The following is a 17,555-nucleotide window of genomic DNA, read 5'->3' as shown; positions in this document are numbered from 1 at the left end:
GCAGCACTAAAAATAAACGTGCAGAGCCTCAAGACCCAAAATACCACTGGAGGAAGAGAAAAAGCAGTGGGGGGTGGGGAAGAAGAGGGGAAATTCCCATCAGAGTGCCACTGGGGAGAGGGACAGCACTGGGTGCATGCTTCTGCTCTGCAGCAGGGGAGGTGCCTGGGATGGGGACAAGGCAAAGCACCAAGGCCAGCCCCAGAGGCTGCATTTTACCAGCTCTGCATGGAGGAATGGGCAAGGAAAGGTGGATTTGGGCCCTTGGATGGGGGAAGACGGAAAGCAGGAGGAACACCCCCTGCTGCGGGCAGCCCGGGCACTGCTGAAGGCAGAGGTGCTGTCATGAGAAGTAGGAAATGGTTTGTTTCGTGGCTGGTTTGTTCTTGTTTTGCTTGGAGCTGGGTTTGAGCCATTCCTGTTCCCCCGCTGCACACACACCTGCCCCTGCTGAATTACTTCGCTGGGTCCAAAGATGGGGAAATTGCCACTGCTTCAAAGCCAACAGACTTGTGCTTGCTCTGGGCTTGCATTGCTAAAGAAATAATCCTCAGTTTGCTCAGCAAAACAAAAAGAGAGGGAGGACAACAAAAAAGCCAAAATCCCTCCAGTCACACCCAGAGGACAGAAAGTCAAAAGGCAAATTGAACTCCAAGCAGGGAGGGTGTGACCACATCAAGCCCCAAATACGTGACCCCAACAGCAGCACCACAGCCCAGAACCTGGCTCGCACCTGGTTTGACAGCCACAGCCCCACACACCTCAGGCCCGGCTGCTGTGCCGAGCAAGTATTTCACGTGAGAACGGGCATGTTTGGTGCATTGCACAAACGGGGAGTCTCCACCACCACGGCCTCGGTAGCAGAAGAGTCAAGTCCCAGAAACTGCGCTGCTTCTGTCCGTGCTACTCTTGGGTCTGCCACCTCGTATTTAACCTGGTATTTGCCCACCACGTATTGAATTGCTGCACATCCCAGCTACTGCCGTAGGGTGCATTTCCAAGGCTCACTTTGTCAGCAGCAGCACTTGCAGTCCCCCACCACAATCCTGCACCCTGCAAGGGCTCACGCTGCCTCTGGCCTGCGGTGGGCAGCCCTGCCTCCCTCCTGCTTGGGGCACTCCTGCTGGGCACCAGCCTCCCACCCTCCATGGGTGACACAAACACATCGCGCCAGTTCTTTTCACCGAACGTCTGTCTTCTCAGTCAGCATATCGCCTCCCACGCAGACCCCCGGCTCCCCGCAGGTCCCACTCAGTCCTCGCAGCCGCCCCGGCTCCCAGAGGTGCTCCCAGAGCTGCTCTGACCGGTGTCCCCACACGGGCAGTCCCTACAGCCCCGCTCCCCTGGTAATGCCACAGGCACCCGTAGCTCCTTCCCAGGGAGCCGCCTCGTTCGCGGGGCAGTAATGCCAGGAGGCAGCCCGCTTATCCATAAAGTTAATACCAGTTATAATAAAAGTACTGCAAAAATGCAAGCTTCACGCATGAAAGCCACTTTGTGGCAAGCCCCCTGGCAGTAACACTGGGTCCCGAGGCCAGGTCAGTGTCCTGCTTCCAGCCAGCTACACCGAGCACACACTGCTGCTCGGCAAAGCCCATGAGGAAGGACAGGAAAGTGCCAGCCCTGGCACAGCAGGAGGGCAGGGGACACACGGGGTGACAGGGACAGGGGAGAGCTCTGCTTTGCAGCAGGAGCAAGCCTCTCCAGACTGACACACGCCTTCCCTGGGCTCCCAGTGAGAAGGATTGACTAGACCTGAAGATATTTGGCGGTGATAATCTTGGAGATCTCACTGGTGGGGGCCCAGCAGCATCCCAGGGCAAGGACAAGACTCATTCTCTCCCCACAGGCCAAGTCTACATTTTGACCACCCAGAAAACTTTAGTTTTCTGAAAGTTTATTGGAAAAACCCTTGAGATAGGAGGCACCTGTGCAAGCTTACTTTGACACACCAAAATGTGGCAAAGTTAGGTTTAAGTGATTTATGCCACTTGTGCATGCAGCACCAGTGCACATCCCACTGTTTCCCATGGTCACGGGAACTCGCCGTGGTCCTTACCTCCCTCGAATAAACCAAACCTCCAGTCACTGAGCCCTTCCATGTGGCTTTACTGTGAGGGGGACTGGTAAAGCCAGCTTTGACAGCGAGCTGCCCACTCCTTAATATTCCCTGCTGTCTATGTGAATTAATTTTACCATTAGGCTTCCAAAACACTGAGGATATTTTTGCCTAGTTAGCAAATCCCACGTGCATACCCCCAAATAAGGTGCGTTACAACCTTCCACACACTCACAGCAGTTTCCCCCATTAGGCAATGGCCCACTGAGGACAGAGGGACAGTGGCCTCATGGCCACTTCTGTCGCTCCCCACTGCAGCAGGGCATCCTCACCCACGGCTTTCTGGTCAGCAGGTACGTGAAAACAAGAATGGGCTACAGGCTTTCAAAATGAAACGCCAAGAATTTTGATCCTCACCAGAAATTTTACTTGGAAGTAAAATCTGTTTTACTGACCGACTAGCTGGGATGGAGAGCCTGCAACAGAGCTGTGAGTAAGTCTGAGTGGGATAAAACATCGCTGGTACATCCTCCTGCATCATTTTCTCCTACAGCGGATGAGGTTGCTCCGGGACCTGCCTCGGGAAAGGGAACGTGGTGGTAGCGGGCAGAGAGCACCAGGCCTCCCTGCTTCATTCAGAAACGGGGCCCTGTTTTGTGCCATGAGGGTAATCCAGCCTCTGAGCAGGTTGTGATGAGCCCTGCCAGAGGAGATCTCCAACTGACAGTCGACACCTTGCTAAAAATACACACTATTTCAGCTGCTGGATGCACAGAGGGAACAAGGCAGCTCCTGCGGCCAGGTGGTCGCTCCGGGGCTTGCACTAGCGCTGCACTGCAGCGGCATCCCCGGTACGGCCAGCACCCCTGCACACACACCAAGGCGATGACGAGGGAAGCACGCACCAGCTTCTTTAAGCCCATCCAGAGATAAAACCCACAACTGTGCCTTATGCTGGCCCTTTGCCCTAAAGCCCCGATTCAAGTCACGTCTGTGCCTGCAGCCTCAGCACGTGGGAGCACACTCTGCACGTCTGCGGGCCTGCAGAAAATCACGTCAGTGGAATCCAACCATCATCATCTATAGTGCAAGGACTTCTGGACAGGCACCCAAAACCCACCAGAGGCTAAAAGCAGCTTTTGGCTCCCTGCAGAGGTTCCCCGTGGGCTGCACGGCCAGGGCTCTGCACCCATACCCGGTGGTGAGCATGGCTTGGTGCGGCCGGCTGCCCACAGGCACTGTTTGAGGAATATTTAGGGTTGGAAGGATGTAAATCATTGCTCATACGTTATGCACTAACCTCAGAAAAGCAGCCACAGGAATTGCTTGCTGCCCGCTTGCCCCAGAAATCAGGTCTCTGATATCAGCTTGCAGAGAACCGCAGGACACAAGCGTCCCCGCCAGCACTGCCGGCACCTCGGGCATACAGTTGTGGCTTTCATTCAGGGCTGGCACACGCACAGGAACGCCAGATGCACTTGCAAAGGTTGCTGTGCTATTTGAGCAGTTGTCCAGGACAGGCTCTCCCTCCCAGAGATGCTCAGATCCCTATTTTTAGGGTTTGTTTTTTTTGGGGTTGGTGGGGATCAGGAGATGAAGGCGCTCCCAGCACCTCCCCAGCACCGAGCAGCCACAGCAGGGCACCCAGCAGCCGAGGACCCTGACAGTTGTCTATGAAGAGATGGATTTTGCAGCCATGTAATCTACACAGAACATGGAGACAAAGACCACCGCCATCCTTGCCTGGCCGTGACAATAACCAACAGCCTTACATTTACCCTGTAACTCCTGAGACCAAGGCCACCCAGCTGCAGATATTTGTGGCCCTCCAGGATGCCTCATTCCCAGTTTGCCTCCAGATTTGGGTTGTGGGGCTGTGACCCCCCCTGGTGCCAGGAGAGGCACGCTCGGTGGGAACCTGCTCAGATCAGGGCTTTGGGCACCAAGGAAAACACTAATAGAACTGGCCTGTGAAGATGAAAAGCTAAAGCGTGAGATGTGAATGACCAAAAGCCTTGAGAATTAAGGCAGTTATAAACTTTAAGAGATTGTAGAATTACAAACTGGTTTTGGCTGGAAGGGACCTCAAAGCCCCCCCTAGGCCTCCCTGCCATGGTCAGGGCCCCCTGCCCCCAGCCCAGGCTGCCCAAATCCCCCCCAGCCTGGCCTTGAGCACTGCCAGGGTCAGGGCACCCACAGCATCTCACAGTAAAATATTTCATCATATCTGACCTAAACCTACCCTCTTTTAGTGTAAAACCGTTACCCCACCCTATGCACGCACCCCCAACAGAGCCCCTCCCCATCTCTCCTGCAGTCCCCTTTAGGGGCTGAAGGTTGCTATCAGCTCTCCCCGAGCCTTCTCCTCTCCAGGCTGAACAACCCCAGCTCCCTCAGCCTGCCTTCAGAGCAGAGGTGCTCCAGCCCCTTGAGCGTCCTCGTGGCCTCCTCTGGACTTGCTCTAACAGCTCCATGTCCTTCTTGTGCTGGGGGCCCACAGCTGAGCACAGGCTCCAGGTGGGGTCCCACGAGAGCAGAGCAGAGGGGGACAATCCCCTCCTCACCCTGCTGGTGTTGCCTAGGATGCATGCAGCTATATATATATACACATACACACACATTATTTATGATTAATATGCAAGTATGAATATATCATATTAATGTTATATAGTGTATAAATGATATATAATCATTAGTGTGCATATATAAAAGATGAAGATTTACACCCAAAATATAGCACAGCATGGCAGTTCCATTAACTGTCTCATCCCTCCCATGCTCTGCCATCAAATACTCGGCTTTTAAAGGAGCGATTAACCGCAGCCATGCTGTAACTAAAAATAAGCAGAGGAGACCTGACCCGAAAGAGAGGCTCCATTGCCGGGCATTTAACACAACCACCAAGCCTCTTCCCAGCATCTGCTTCCCCGCAGAGGAGCGGTGCTACAGGAGGGAGCTCCAGGTCCCAGGTGGAAGGAGCTATGCAAGCAGAGCCCAAGTGACCTTATTATTAATGAATCACACTGGCTTCTTCTGCGTCTTCTGTGCTAGGGCCAAAGCCAGGCCAACACCCCACCAAACTCAATAAGCCATGCTAAGACATCACTGAAGCCATCCCTTTACACACTTGGGAGGGCACCCTTGGGGAGCTAGAAGTGCCCCAGATGAGCCCATTTCAGGCATGTTTGAAAACACCACTGGCTCCCAGAAAACCTCAGTGACAAGGCCGTGAAAAGAAGCCACCATGAAAAAACAAACACCCAGATGAGCTTGTTTATGAGGCTTACAGCATCTGAAATATAGGGCAGGATAAAGGATGAAGCCCACCCATCTGAAGCGGCCATGCAATGGTCGGTGTGATGCTGGAGGTGCCTTAAGGCATGCACAGAGCAACAAATGCCCACTGACACACACGCTTGAAAGCTTGGCACCCATTTATTATTAATTAGCCCTAATAACAGGGTGCATCCCTGATGGTTTCTCCATCAGGTTCTGCAGATCTGGCTCTAGAGAGGAGCACCGCACACAGCAGGATGCGCCCCACTGCTGCACAGCCCCCCTGGCACCATGCCCCCTGCCTTCCCACCCCCCGCGTCATTCCAGCACATCCCACGCTCCTGATGCCCACCCCGAGCAGGTCTGCTACATTCCCTGTGGCCTGGAGGTGGGAGGCTTTAGGAGATACCCCACCCCCCAATTCCTTCAAAAACTCCCAAAAAACATAGGAAAACATGTGCAAAAACAAGGCAAAAAATCCCCCCAAGTGACCAAGAAGTGCCAGGGGGCCAGGTCTGGTCAGGTCATGGTCAGCAGCAGTGCCTTCGCCGCATGGACCACACAAAACAGATCCAGGATAACATGGGCTGGCTGCAAAGTGTGGTTTCCCCTGTACTGGTTCCCAACATCAACACGTTAATGTTCTCTGTGTGTTTGCTCTGGTAGCAGGCAGGTTAAATCCCCCTGGGGGCTGGTGGGGTTTTACCGGCACGTGGCCATATCCAGCCCCGGTGCTCCCACATGATGCTGGAAGGAGCACATCACCCAGAGGGATTTCCTTCCTTCGCAGCCTCCCCCTGCACGATTAGCAGCCGTGAAGCTAAAAATCCCTGAAACCAACCCCAAAGTTAAAGACAGGCCATTCTGTGGGCCTGTCAACAGGGAGGACAGCAGCTGTGGCCATTCTGTAGGCCTTCCTCCTCTTCCAAGGCACCAATAAAGCAAAAAAAAAAAAAAAACAACCCCAAAACCCCCAGGAGCCTCAGCCCATAACTGAGCTTCAATTAAAAACCAACAGCTGCGGCTGCTCAGCAGCTCACAAGGCAAGCATGAGCAAGGCACTCTGCTGGGCTCATAGGAACCATACGTGTGGTCTGCTTGGGGGAGAAAGAGGGATGCAGTGGGCCAGCCCTGGAAGCAGGAGCACCACCACACAAGCAGCATCCAACTGGGGAGAAACAGCATCCAACCCCACCAAATTCCCAAGGGCAGAGGGATTTTGGTGGCTCCCAAAGTCCTCCTCATAAGCAGAGTGAGTTGGGTGTCCGAGCAGCTTGAGGCAGCTGGTGGGGCTGCTCCTGTCCCTGCTTCTTCCACTTCTCCCACTGCCCTGGCAGCAGGTGGGGGTCCAAGGCACAAACAGGAGCATCACCCCCTTCCACACCACCCACAGCCTCAGCACAGGCACTCAAGGAGGTGCCTCTTGCTCACCCTGAGCTGCTTAAGACCCTGGGGTGAGGACTCAAGTGGAACATGCATCTGATTTAACCCAGATTCTTTTTAAGCATCTTTAAGTTTTCACACTGTCAGTGCATCAGGCAGTGGTTTTGCCTCAGCAGAGACTGCGATTGCCACGTTGGGCACCAGAGATGCCCATGGGCACGCTTGAAACCAGGACCCACCAAATGGACACTTTGCAAACTTGCATCACATGCACTTATTGAGTTTGGCTTTACTTTCTACCCTTTCCACCCAAAAAGCCTCATCTGTGGAAGTCCTGCTATCTCTCATGGCCAATACTGGGAAGTATTTCCAGGCTTAACCCAAAGCTTTTCCCTGACTCCCAGGGTTTGGGTGGGGTTTTGTTGTGTTTTGGAGCTGGATCCCTTTGTCCCTTCCCTCCCTTACTAAGACCTATTGAGAAACGCTGCCAGAGGTGGGAAACCCAAACCAGGCTGGCCAGAAAGGTTTGTATGGCCAGAGCTCGGCTGGCTTTTACAGCCAGGCCCACCAGCAGCCCAGCCAGCCCGTACACCTCCAAATGCTCCACATGCATCCTCCAAGCACAGCAACAACCCCTGCGGGCACTACAAGGCCTTTCTGAGGACCCTGAGACATGGCAGGGGCTTGTAAGGGTGAGACCCCAGCACGTTGCCACAGCTTGGCCCCACGGGGGGAGGACGACAGACAGCATTCCCCCCCATGCATGTGAAGCCCATGATCTTGCTTAGCCAAGGCAGAGGCTTTGCTCTGTGCCATTTGCTGCCTCCAGGCCCAGCGCTGCCCGTTCAGCACCAAGAAAATATCAGACAAGCATTGCTGAGAGGCAACGCAACAAAGCCTTTGCTGTGTGGGATGTGACCAGCCACCCACGGAAGTTCCCAGCGTGATGCCCCAGAAATGGGTACAGAGACCTGGAAAATAACTGCAAAGAGAAACTCCTGCTCTGGGGAAGCTTCTCCCTGCTCTCCCCAGCAAACTCCTGAGTTGGGCTCTGGAGAGGCAGAAAAGCAGAACCGTCCCTGCGGAGGAAGACGTTGCCGTCCCTTGTACAATCGGGGCCCTTCCCCGTTCCCACCCTTGGATGAGCTTCCCGAATGCTGCACAGTATCTGCGGGAGTGACATGTTGCAGCAGTGGTTTCAAAACATAATTAAGCCGTATAAAATACCTTCAGTGCATTTGAGATGCAGCAGATTAATTAAAAAAAAAGATCAATACACCCCTTTGTTCTCACGCACGGATGTTTGCCTCAACATCATCACCGGGTGCATTCCTGAGCCACCAGAGGGGAGGTCCAGAGCCCGCGGCCACGCACACAGAGGGCTCGCCGGCACCTCTCCAGCACCAGCTTCTGCCCAAGGCCAAGTGCCGGCACGCCACGCCGTTTCGCCATGGGTTATTTCCATTTTGGTGTTCCAAAGCTGGGGATTTCAGCCCCTGCTGCTGGCGGCCTCACCCCACTTGGCCAAGTGGTGCCCCAGCGCCATGCAGTGCACACCGGCCTCCTGGGGAGGCCTGGCTGCCTGGGACAGCATCATCAATGTGGATTTCGGTTATGCACCCTGATTTTTAAAGGTGTATTGAGAAACACAGTGTTTAGAAACATAGCTGTGGCTTTTTTTTCCCTGCCATCTGCTAGAAAATGCTCTATATCAGGTTCAGGACAAACACAAACCGCAAGCCCTGCATCTCCCCCCAAGAGGCCAAGCGTTCCCGTTCCCAAGCAGGATCCCAAACCAGCCCCGGAGCCACCCCGTGCCGCCAGCCGGGAGCACAGGGGCACCAGCACGCACAGCCCCACGCTCTGCCTGCAGGGCGATGCCCCAGCGTGCCGGTGAAGTGCTGCACAGGCCATTTCACAGAACCATGGAGGCTGGAAAAGACCTCCAAGATCTGGTCCAGCCATCCCCCTTCCACCAATATCACCCACTAAACCGCGTCCCTAGGCACCACCATTTAAATAACACCACTGAAAACCTCCAGCCTGTTTGGCACAGGGAGCCACAGGGACCTCACGCAGGTTTCCAACTTTCAGACCAGTTCTAAAGCGAGAGCATTAGAGACCGTTCTTGTATTAAAATAGAGCATCTCTGCAAGGTGTCAGAGTTTCAACAGGGCATTGCTCACAAAAGTTTCGCTATTCCACAAATAGAGCTAGCTTCCAACCGTTTAAAAATTAATCAAAAGCATTAATTATTTCTTCTCACTCCGTTTTCTCACTCCCATCCCAGGTTCCCATGCACATCAGATAGTTGGGGAGCGACACACCAAGCAGCTCAGTAAGTCGCAGCTGATGGGGCACTTCTCGTGGCCAGTCCCCTTTTCCCAAAGGCAGGCAAGACCTTTCCACGGGGCCTGATTCCGCCTCCAGCAGAGCCACCAAAAAAAACAAACACACCAAAAAGCAGAAAACCAGACCCAACCCTTCCTCACACACAGCCACAGAAGCAGCTAGCACACACCACGCACTGCAGCAGGCCAGCTTTCATTTCCCTGCATTCATTCCTCCTGACACGTCGGCGCCTTCGAGAGGGGCCCTGTTAACGGCACCTTCCCCACAGCCGAGCCGTCGTGCCACTGCCACAAACACGTCACGCGCCATGGCTCGAGATTAAAATCTCCTAATATTGACGATACCCGAGGCACAAATAAGGCACCGAAGGGCAGCAGCGCCCGTTTCCCTCGCACCCAGGAGTCAAGAAGCACAAGCAGCCATCCTGCGCTCACACACGGCGCTGGGCTCCCAAGGTGAGGCGAACATCGCCGACCGGCACCAAGCTCCCTTCCCGGCCGGCCTGGGCACGGTCACACATCCCTGGCCTCCATCAGGACACGGCCACACGTCCCTGGGCCGCCGTCACCACCGAGTGACACATCCCCAGCCCCCACGGCCGCCCATGCCCGCAGGGGCTGGGTGCTGCTGTCTGGGCACATCACACCAGGCAGGCCTCCGGCTTGGCCGAGGGGCCGTAAATAAAATAAATCACCTGCATTTTGAGCTTTTTGGCCCCGAAGGCCAAGAGCTGTTCTGCTTTAAGCAAATAAAAAAGATCTCCCTTCCGTGGCATCTTGCTCCAGAAGGCATAAAGGGGAGGTTTGCATACGGCCGAGACGGATGACACAGGTTAAAATCTGTGTAAGAAATGCCCGGGGGCTTTTCCCACGCACGACCAGACGCGCATTCTCCCAGCGCTCCCCGGAGCATCTGATGCCCGGAGCCCATATTTCCTCCTCGTTTCCTTTTCCATTCCAATAAGCCTCAAAGCAGTGTCCCCCCACCCCCCACCCCCCTCCTTTCCCAGAGCCTGCATCTCCAAGCCAGCGACACTGCATGGCAGAAATCGCCTTCAGCCCAGCATCCTCGCTCCCCATCGGAAAGATTCACATCCATACCGCTGTGCTACAGAGACACGGAGTCCCATCTATCGTCAATAGGCCCCTGGGCTGTGCGGGCAGATAACATTTAAAATCATCCTCCGCATCACATCAGGGGGAACAAGCAGGTTTCCTCGCGGGGGATGAATTCCTGCTCGCCGGAGCGCGATGCAGAGCAGCCAGCGCCGGCCCCAAGCTCCCTGCCTGGCTGCTGCCCCCCGGCACGGGCACAGCACTGCGAATAATCCCCCGGGCTCGGCATTACAGCACCCACCAGCTTGCTGACAGCAGGCAGGGAGCTTCGGCTTAGGGGGAGGGGAGGGGTTTTTAATCATCCTTATTTCTATTTTCTGAAAGGAAAAGGTGAAGGATTCACGCTCCCGGGTTCAATGCATTCTCCTTCCCCCACCATTGCCTTCAAAACTCCGGCGATCCCGAAAGACATGCTCAGATCATCACCTACCTTCCATCATGGTGGCAGAATTGCATTCCTCAATTTCCAAGGAGTCTGAAAAAATACAGGAGAACACAATCCTGGTTACCAGCTGCTTAACATAAGCCCTTAAATCAAACACCTCCGATCCACAGCTTGTTTAGCTGCCAGAACAAGGGAAAAAAAAAAAAAAGAAAAAGCCAGTGCTAATGCCGAGGGCAGGCCATGGATGCTGCTGTGGCTGTATCACCTCCAGGATCACCGGAGGATGCTGAGAGAAAGGCAGGATAAGCCAGGCTCGGCTCCGGCGCTGCCCCCGTCCCTCCCGCCCCACATCTCGTCACATGCGCGCTCGCTCCCGAGCCCTGCCACAATGCCCCCGGGAGCGCACCAACCTATTTCCCATTTTCCCCCCACTTTCACCAAAAGCAGAACCCCTTTTCGTACCTCGTGACGCACTTCCCCTCCCCGTAATCCTATTGCAGCAGCTGGGGGAGCGAGATTAATTACCCGGCGCTGTCAGATTAGGAGAGCGCTCCAGCAGTGGGGCTGGGCAGGGGGGAAAAGCGAATCCCCCCGGCCGAGGGCACACACACCAGGGCTGCACACCCACGGCTGCTCGTCCCTCGCCTCTCCCACAGCCACCCGAGGGAGAAATCGATGGGGCTGACGTCAGTTAGCCCTGGCAGGGTGACGGGCAGGGATCGCTCCCAGCCGCCTGCCGGAGCACCGGGACCTCGTCTCCCGTGGGGAACAACCGAAGCAGGGACAGGAGGTGCTGCAGAGGGCAGGAGACCACGCTGCACCCTGACCCCAAACCCCCCTCGGCCACAAAGCACCACCCGGAGCTACCACGGGGCACCACCAGCACGCCAGTTACACCTGGCAGTGCTGGGATTACCCCACAAAAATATAAATTTGGGATTTTCACGCAATCACCACCTCCAAAAGTTTTTTTTTTTCCTGGTAAAAATTATGCCTTAAAAACCCTTGCACCTTGCCCTGAAGCAGACCCAGCCCCACATCCTCCTCGCTCCCACGGCAGCTCCCACTGCCACGAGGGGCTGGGGGACACAGCCCAATCCCCGAGCCGGTACCAGCACCCTGCCACACCTGGGGAGGGGGATGCTGCCCCGTGCCACCCCCCCAGGCACACCCCCACTGGGGAACACGCTTACAGAGGCCAGCAAGGGCTGCAAAGCCACTGGGCTCTGGGGCTTGGTGCAACCCTACGGAAGGGTCCGTGGGCAGCTCTGGAGATGTTATTTAAAAATTAAATAAATAAAGGTTGGGGGGCAAATAGCATTATTCAGAAAATCTGCGAGTTTGCTGTACGTGAACAGGAGATGTGAGGGGGTGCGATGAGAATAAAAGAATGCAGCATCCATGGGGTTGGTGAAGTTAGGATGTGGCAGGGGATTTGCTCAGGGTCATTGGGTGGCTCTGGCAGGGCCAAGAAGCAAACCACGATGCAGAGGCACCTCTGGCACACAGCTGCCACCCCCCAGGACAAATCGGGCACAGCCAGCACTCTGGGGCACAGCCTTCCAGCATCACCCTCTGCCTGCAGCAGGGGCTGACCACAGCCCCTCACCCCACACCACCACCCTCAGGCTCCGTCCTAGCCTGAGGATTCTCTTGGATTGCCCCTTTGAAAAGCTGGGACACCAATGGGTGCAGCATTTCTGCTGTTGAAAAAATAATGGAGAAGCACAGCTGGATGCATCCATGGGGACGCACCCTTGGGGACACCCTCAGCCACCCCAGGCAGGTGCCCACTGGGATCACCTGCCAGAGGGGGCATTTATCACCCACCATCCACCCCAGCAGCACTGCAGGTGCAAGAATGGTTGCCCAGCAGCTTTGGGAGATACGGCTGTAACCCATGGGGAGCACAGCCCATCCAGCACTACTCTGCTGCTCCCCAGACCACCTCACGTCTCCTCTGCCACCACGAGGCTCCCCGCTGTCAGTCCCCACCACTGGCACTCCTCCAGCACCACCCTGGCTCCAGCTGGGGCAGGATTAACTCTGGACCTCGCTGCTCCCCATATTTTATCAGCTCACACCATGGGCTCACCCACAGCCCTGGGGCTCCCAAAATACAGGCTCCCCATGAGGCCAAGCAGCCCCAGTTTACCTGCGGAAAAGAGCACAAGCATTCTAAATAAGCAAGGGATCACAGTGGGTCGGCTGGCAGACTCTGCAATATAACACTTATCCCAAAATTCATACAGCTCTTCCAAAGCAGAGGGTGCTGCTACAGCCACCCAGCACCCCAGGGTTGTCCCCGCAGGACAGCTCCTGCCGACATCCCTGCAGGGAGCTTGCAGCTATGACTTGGTGCAAGCCCATCGGAGCCAGGTAGCCCATAACCAAGTTATCTTTGCTAATTCCTCACTTGAGTGCTGAGTTATGGCAGCCTCCACACAGCGCTGACATAGAGGAGCGCTGGGAAGAAACCATGGCTTACTGCACAAAGTAACACGGCACCGGCTGGGTCCTGTGGGACACCTGGCCCAGAGGCACGGAGCTGATGAAGCATCCTTAACATCTTCCATCCCTGTGTCCTCCTGCGGGCAAAGGCAGCCCCAGGGCAGGGCCCCGCAGAGGACACCACAAACCCGCCCTTGGCACAGCCCCCTCCCATCACAGCAGGAGGAGGGAGCCAGACCCCGCTGGGTGCGCAATTGGATGCCATGTGTAAACATAAACAGGGGAAGTCAGCCCCAAAGGAGAAAATAAGAAGGCAGAAAATGAGTCACAGCAGCGCATTACTCATGCCGGAGCAGTCATGCTCGCACCGCATGTGATGGGCGATCCCGGCACGTCCCTGCCACAGGGCAAGGTGCCCCCACGCCCCTGGGTGAAGGGATTTGCTAAATAAAGCTCAAATCCACCAGCCTCATCCCTCTCAGGGCACAGCCCCGTAAATCCCACAGCATTAACAGCACTAACGGGCAGCAGTGAGTCGGTCACAGGTCTGCACACCTGCCTCGACAACCCACTGCTAAGCCTAATGGGGCATCTGACTGAAAACAAGCCTGTGGGCTTCTCTGTGACAGGTGGGACCAGAGCTAAAGAGGCCAAACAGCCTGGGAAGAGCTAATTAGGCAGACCTCCTTGGGGATCTCTCCCCACCTGCCCACAGAGGGCTCTGACACCAGGCCCCATGCCTCATGTGCCCATTGCGCAGGGTAGGCCGCACGCGGGGCCGTGGTCGGGAGCCATCACACGCAGGCCACCTCACCAGGATTTAGAGACTGTGAACATTTGTGCCTCGCTGCGAGACAGCTGAAAAATACCAAAGCCTTTTATAGGCTGCCATTTGGGCTTTGATACAGTGACATTTTCAGGCTGCTTGCTCCAAATGCCTCCTCCCAGTGCGACAAGGGGAAGACTGAAACATGGCCTCACTGGGAGAGCCTCGAGGGGCATGGAGGCAGGCATGGCAGTTTCTGGGCACTTCCAAAAAGATGGGGCACCTGGGCACATCATGTGGGGCTGGAAAAGACCATAACACCAAGATGTCACTGAGCTCAACCACACACATGGCATTCTCTGTAACCAGCACTCACATCCTCACCACAGCTGATGTTTCTGTGTGCATGGGACTCGTGGTAAGTGCAGAGGCAGCAGGGCCGTGCAACCTCCTGGAGCTTGCCCTGAGTGTCACAGCTCAGCCTGACACCAGCCACAAGCACCAAATCAACACCATCGAGCCAGGAGAGCAGCCAAGCTGCCCACGGTGCTGTGCCCACCCCACATCCCAGGGCCCCTTCCAGGATGCAGCAGCTCCATGCTCAGCAACGAGGACTGTTACCATCTGCTCCACTCATCCCATTTTTCCCCCGTACAAAGAGCCACTGGGCCCTTCCCATCCCAGCGAGCAAGGAGAGGAGCACAGGAGCAAGCCCTCACTGTGCCCCAGAACCAGCTACAGCCCTTGGGGAATAGACACCAACATGGCACAGCTCCCCAGCAGTGTAGGGGAAGCCACGCTTGCCATACATTTAAACAGAGATTAGCTGCTTGAGGCTCTTAAACCACAGCCCAGCACCAGCATGCAGCACCCCAGCCCCCCGGCCCCGCCAGCCCCCGCACCCTCCACTCACTGCCTCCTGCCCCGCCTGGCACCTGGCCCTGCTGCACACGTGGGGAACCAGCCCCACGGGTTGCACAGCCGCACCCTGCCCACACCAGGGCCCTGCAAGCGCTCTGTGTGCTGCCAAGGGCCCCCCAAAACACCCTGAGCATTGCAAAGCATCCCCCCACCCCCAGCACATGATGGGGACAGTGGCAGCAGCACCCCATTGGGCTCCGATGGGATCCCAGCTCCAGCACCACCCATCACGAGCACGACACGACCAAGACCAGCTTACACCCAGCACGGCATGCCAGGGCACCCACCGAGCAGATGGCCACATCCATCCCCAGGCACCGGCAGCACCCACAGTGCCCATTTGGCCAGCAGCCCCGTGCCGGGCAGCAGCAGCAGGGTGCAGAGCTCCAGGAGCAATTGAACGCTGCCAGAGCAGCCTCTGCCTTATTTAATGGCTCTCATGCACACAGAGGTAATTAGGCTGTGCCCTGGGGCACTGGAGCACGACGGGAGCCCCGCACACACCCTGCCAGCAGCTCCCACGGCCACAGCTCGGAGCACAAGCACCCATTTACCAGCAGCACCGAGCTCCCAGCCAGCACTCACCTGCCTCACACCCCCGCTCAGCTCTGCCCCCACTCGTGAGGAGGCCAAACCCTGCAGGTGGGCTCCCCAGCTTAAATCCTGCCCGGGCCCGATGGGATGAGGCACAGCTGCGGCCCCGCACCCGCGGGGGCTGCTCCTGCCCTGCCCCAGCAGCTGCTGCAGCCCTGCCCATGGTGGGGAGCGGGGCTGGAGCCAGAGCTGCAGCCCCTGAGCCCCCAGCTGCTCCGACGGGGCGGCACAGGGGATGCTAACTGGCCTGGCCGCGAGGCCGTTGTGCCTTTTTTTCAGTTAGAAAGAAGGTATTCAGGAACATGGAAAAAAATCCCCATGCAAACGATGGGTGTGTGTTTTCGCAGACGGCAGCGCCGCCCCACAGCACACGTGTGTGTGCTCCTGAGCGTTGCCCAGCCTGTTTTGGGGCGGTATCGCCGCGAGCATCAGCCCGGGTGTGATTTGGGGTGGAAGCCACCCTCCCCGTGTGCCCCACATCGTGGTGAGCAGCCCCGGCAGCAGGGGGAGCGGGGATGAGCCCAGGCAGTGCCTGCTCCCCGGGAACCCAACAGTCCCATTTCGTGCGTTTCTGCCCCAAGAAACACCCCATTCGAATCGTTGCATGCCAAGGTGAGAAGCGGAGGCTCAGTGGCACGCAAAGGGTTGGGTTTTAGATCCAACGTAAAACCTATAGGAACAGCACAGGTTTGGGTATTTTGAAGAAACTTCATGTATTTGGGCGCTGCTCCCCGGCCCCGTGAGACGCTGGAAATGCTGCCCCGTGCCCCAGCCACAGCTGCACCCGTGCCCATGGGCAGGCGCCGCCGCCCCCGCTGCCAGCACCAACCACCCATGCTAAAAGCTTCTGACAGTTGCCTGCCTCAGGCTGTTTTTTTTTTTTTTTTTTTTTTTTATCAGGAAGGTTTCCACCGAAATAGCTCAGCTGAGTCTGAAGAATGAGGTTATGGAAAAAATACGTGTATGAATGGCGTTGAAAACATTTGTGCTGCGAAAGCCTCCTGCCTCTGCTCCTGGGGCGCGCTGGGGCGATGTCGGGGCTGCCCCGCGTTTTGCTGCGGACGGGTCCCCGTGGGTGACAGCGAGGGAGGTGACAGCCCTGGCCCTGTGTCTCCTGCACCTGGCATCACCTGGGAAGAGCGCAGGTGCCCGCGGATGTGCTCCGGGTGACTGCATCCCCCAGCCACCAGCAACGTGGCCTGCATTTCCAGGGAAGAAGTATTTACCCCTCCCTCGTAAAAACAAGATTTTTCTGCAAGATCTATGTATTAAGACCCTATAAAAAAGTGTCAGAGCTGAAAGTGTTGCCTGTTAGAGGGGAGGAAGAGGAGGCTGGAGAAAAGTAAGCAGGGCTGTGCTTGTGCAGTGGGTCAAACGGTTCTGCCTGGGAGTGACCAGCTGCGCTTGCACATGGCCAGACGAAGCCCTGAGCTCCTTCGGAGCGAGCAGGAGCGGTGCTGGGGGCGGGAGAGGGCAGGGAATGGAGGGGCTGTGGGGGGAAATGAATGTGCAAGGGGGGCAAAAAAAGTGACAGGTCCCAAAATGAACTCCCTGGGGATGGAAGCGGCATGGAGTCACTGCTGCCAGCTGGGTGTGTGGGATCCAGCTGTGTGCATGGGATCCAGCTGTGTGCGGGATCCAGCTGTGCTTGAGCTCCAGCCACACAGGCTCCAGCTGTGCACGGCCCCAGCTGTGCGGAGCCCCAGCTGTGCACCCCTCCTGCGGCACAGGACCCAGCTGCGCGCTCCTCCACCTGTGCGTGGCCCCGGCCTTGCGGGACCTCAGCCGGGCACGGCTCCAGCTGCCTGGGGCCCGCTCCAGCTCCAGCTGTGCCGACCCCGCCGTGCACATCCCTGCTTTCTGTCCCCATTTTGGGTGTCCCCGCCGCACGCCCTGCTGCGCCTGCTGCGCTGTGCAGTGGCTGGGGCTCGGCAGATGGAGCTGTGCAGCTGCGCATGGCTGCGCGGGCAGGCCGGGGCTGGCTGCGGGGCTGCAGCGGGCCGAGCCCTGGCTGCCACGGCTGCTGCGTGGGTGCAGGAGCAGGGTGCGGGGAGCGCCGGGGGCGGCACTGCCCACGCTTGGCAAAATGTGGGGCTGCAGCACGGCGGGGCCCCCGCCTCTGTCCCGCGGGGCCGCAGCGGGACGCAGGCGGAGCTGCGTGGGGGGCACCCAAGCCGTGGCACGTTGCGCCCCGAGGGGCAGCGAGGGCGTTCAGCCACCAGCAGTGGGGTGGGGGGAGACGGGGGCACCGTG

The 17,555-nt window shown here is 57.1% G+C and overlaps 1 protein-coding gene across 17 annotated transcripts in view; it reads right to left on the bottom strand.

The window, feature by feature from the left end:
- Positions 1–15,567, bottom strand: part of SGIP1 (SH3GL interacting endocytic adaptor 1) — a 48,779-nt gene extending 33,212 nt beyond the window's left edge. For 6 of the 17 annotated variants that reach the window (XM_040565359.1, XM_040565367.1, XM_040565362.1 and 3 more), the window contains exons 1-2: positions 15,294–15,564; positions 10,616–10,660 (exon numbers count right to left, since the gene is read on the bottom strand). In XM_040565359.1, the coding sequence (XP_040421293.1) occupies positions 10,616–10,660; positions 15,294–15,465 (217 nt within the window). In that variant the 5' untranslated portion in view covers positions 15,466–15,564. Of the gene's footprint in view, positions 1–10,615; positions 10,661–10,980; positions 11,003–11,032; positions 11,191–14,995; positions 15,142–15,293 lie in introns of those variants that run through there. The other 11 variants (XM_040565361.1, XM_040565363.1, XM_040565368.1 and 8 more) reach the window with 9 other exon arrangements.
- Between the last annotated feature and the right edge of the window lie 1,988 nt (positions 15,568–17,555).

This window comes from Cygnus olor, chromosome 8, assembly GCF_009769625.2.
Source record: "Cygnus olor isolate bCygOlo1 chromosome 8, bCygOlo1.pri.v2, whole genome shotgun sequence".
NCBI classification, from domain to species: Eukaryota; Metazoa; Chordata; class Aves; order Anseriformes; family Anatidae; genus Cygnus; species Cygnus olor.
Note: the sequence above shows the minus strand (reverse complement) of the source record. Positions and strands in the feature narration are given on the sequence as shown.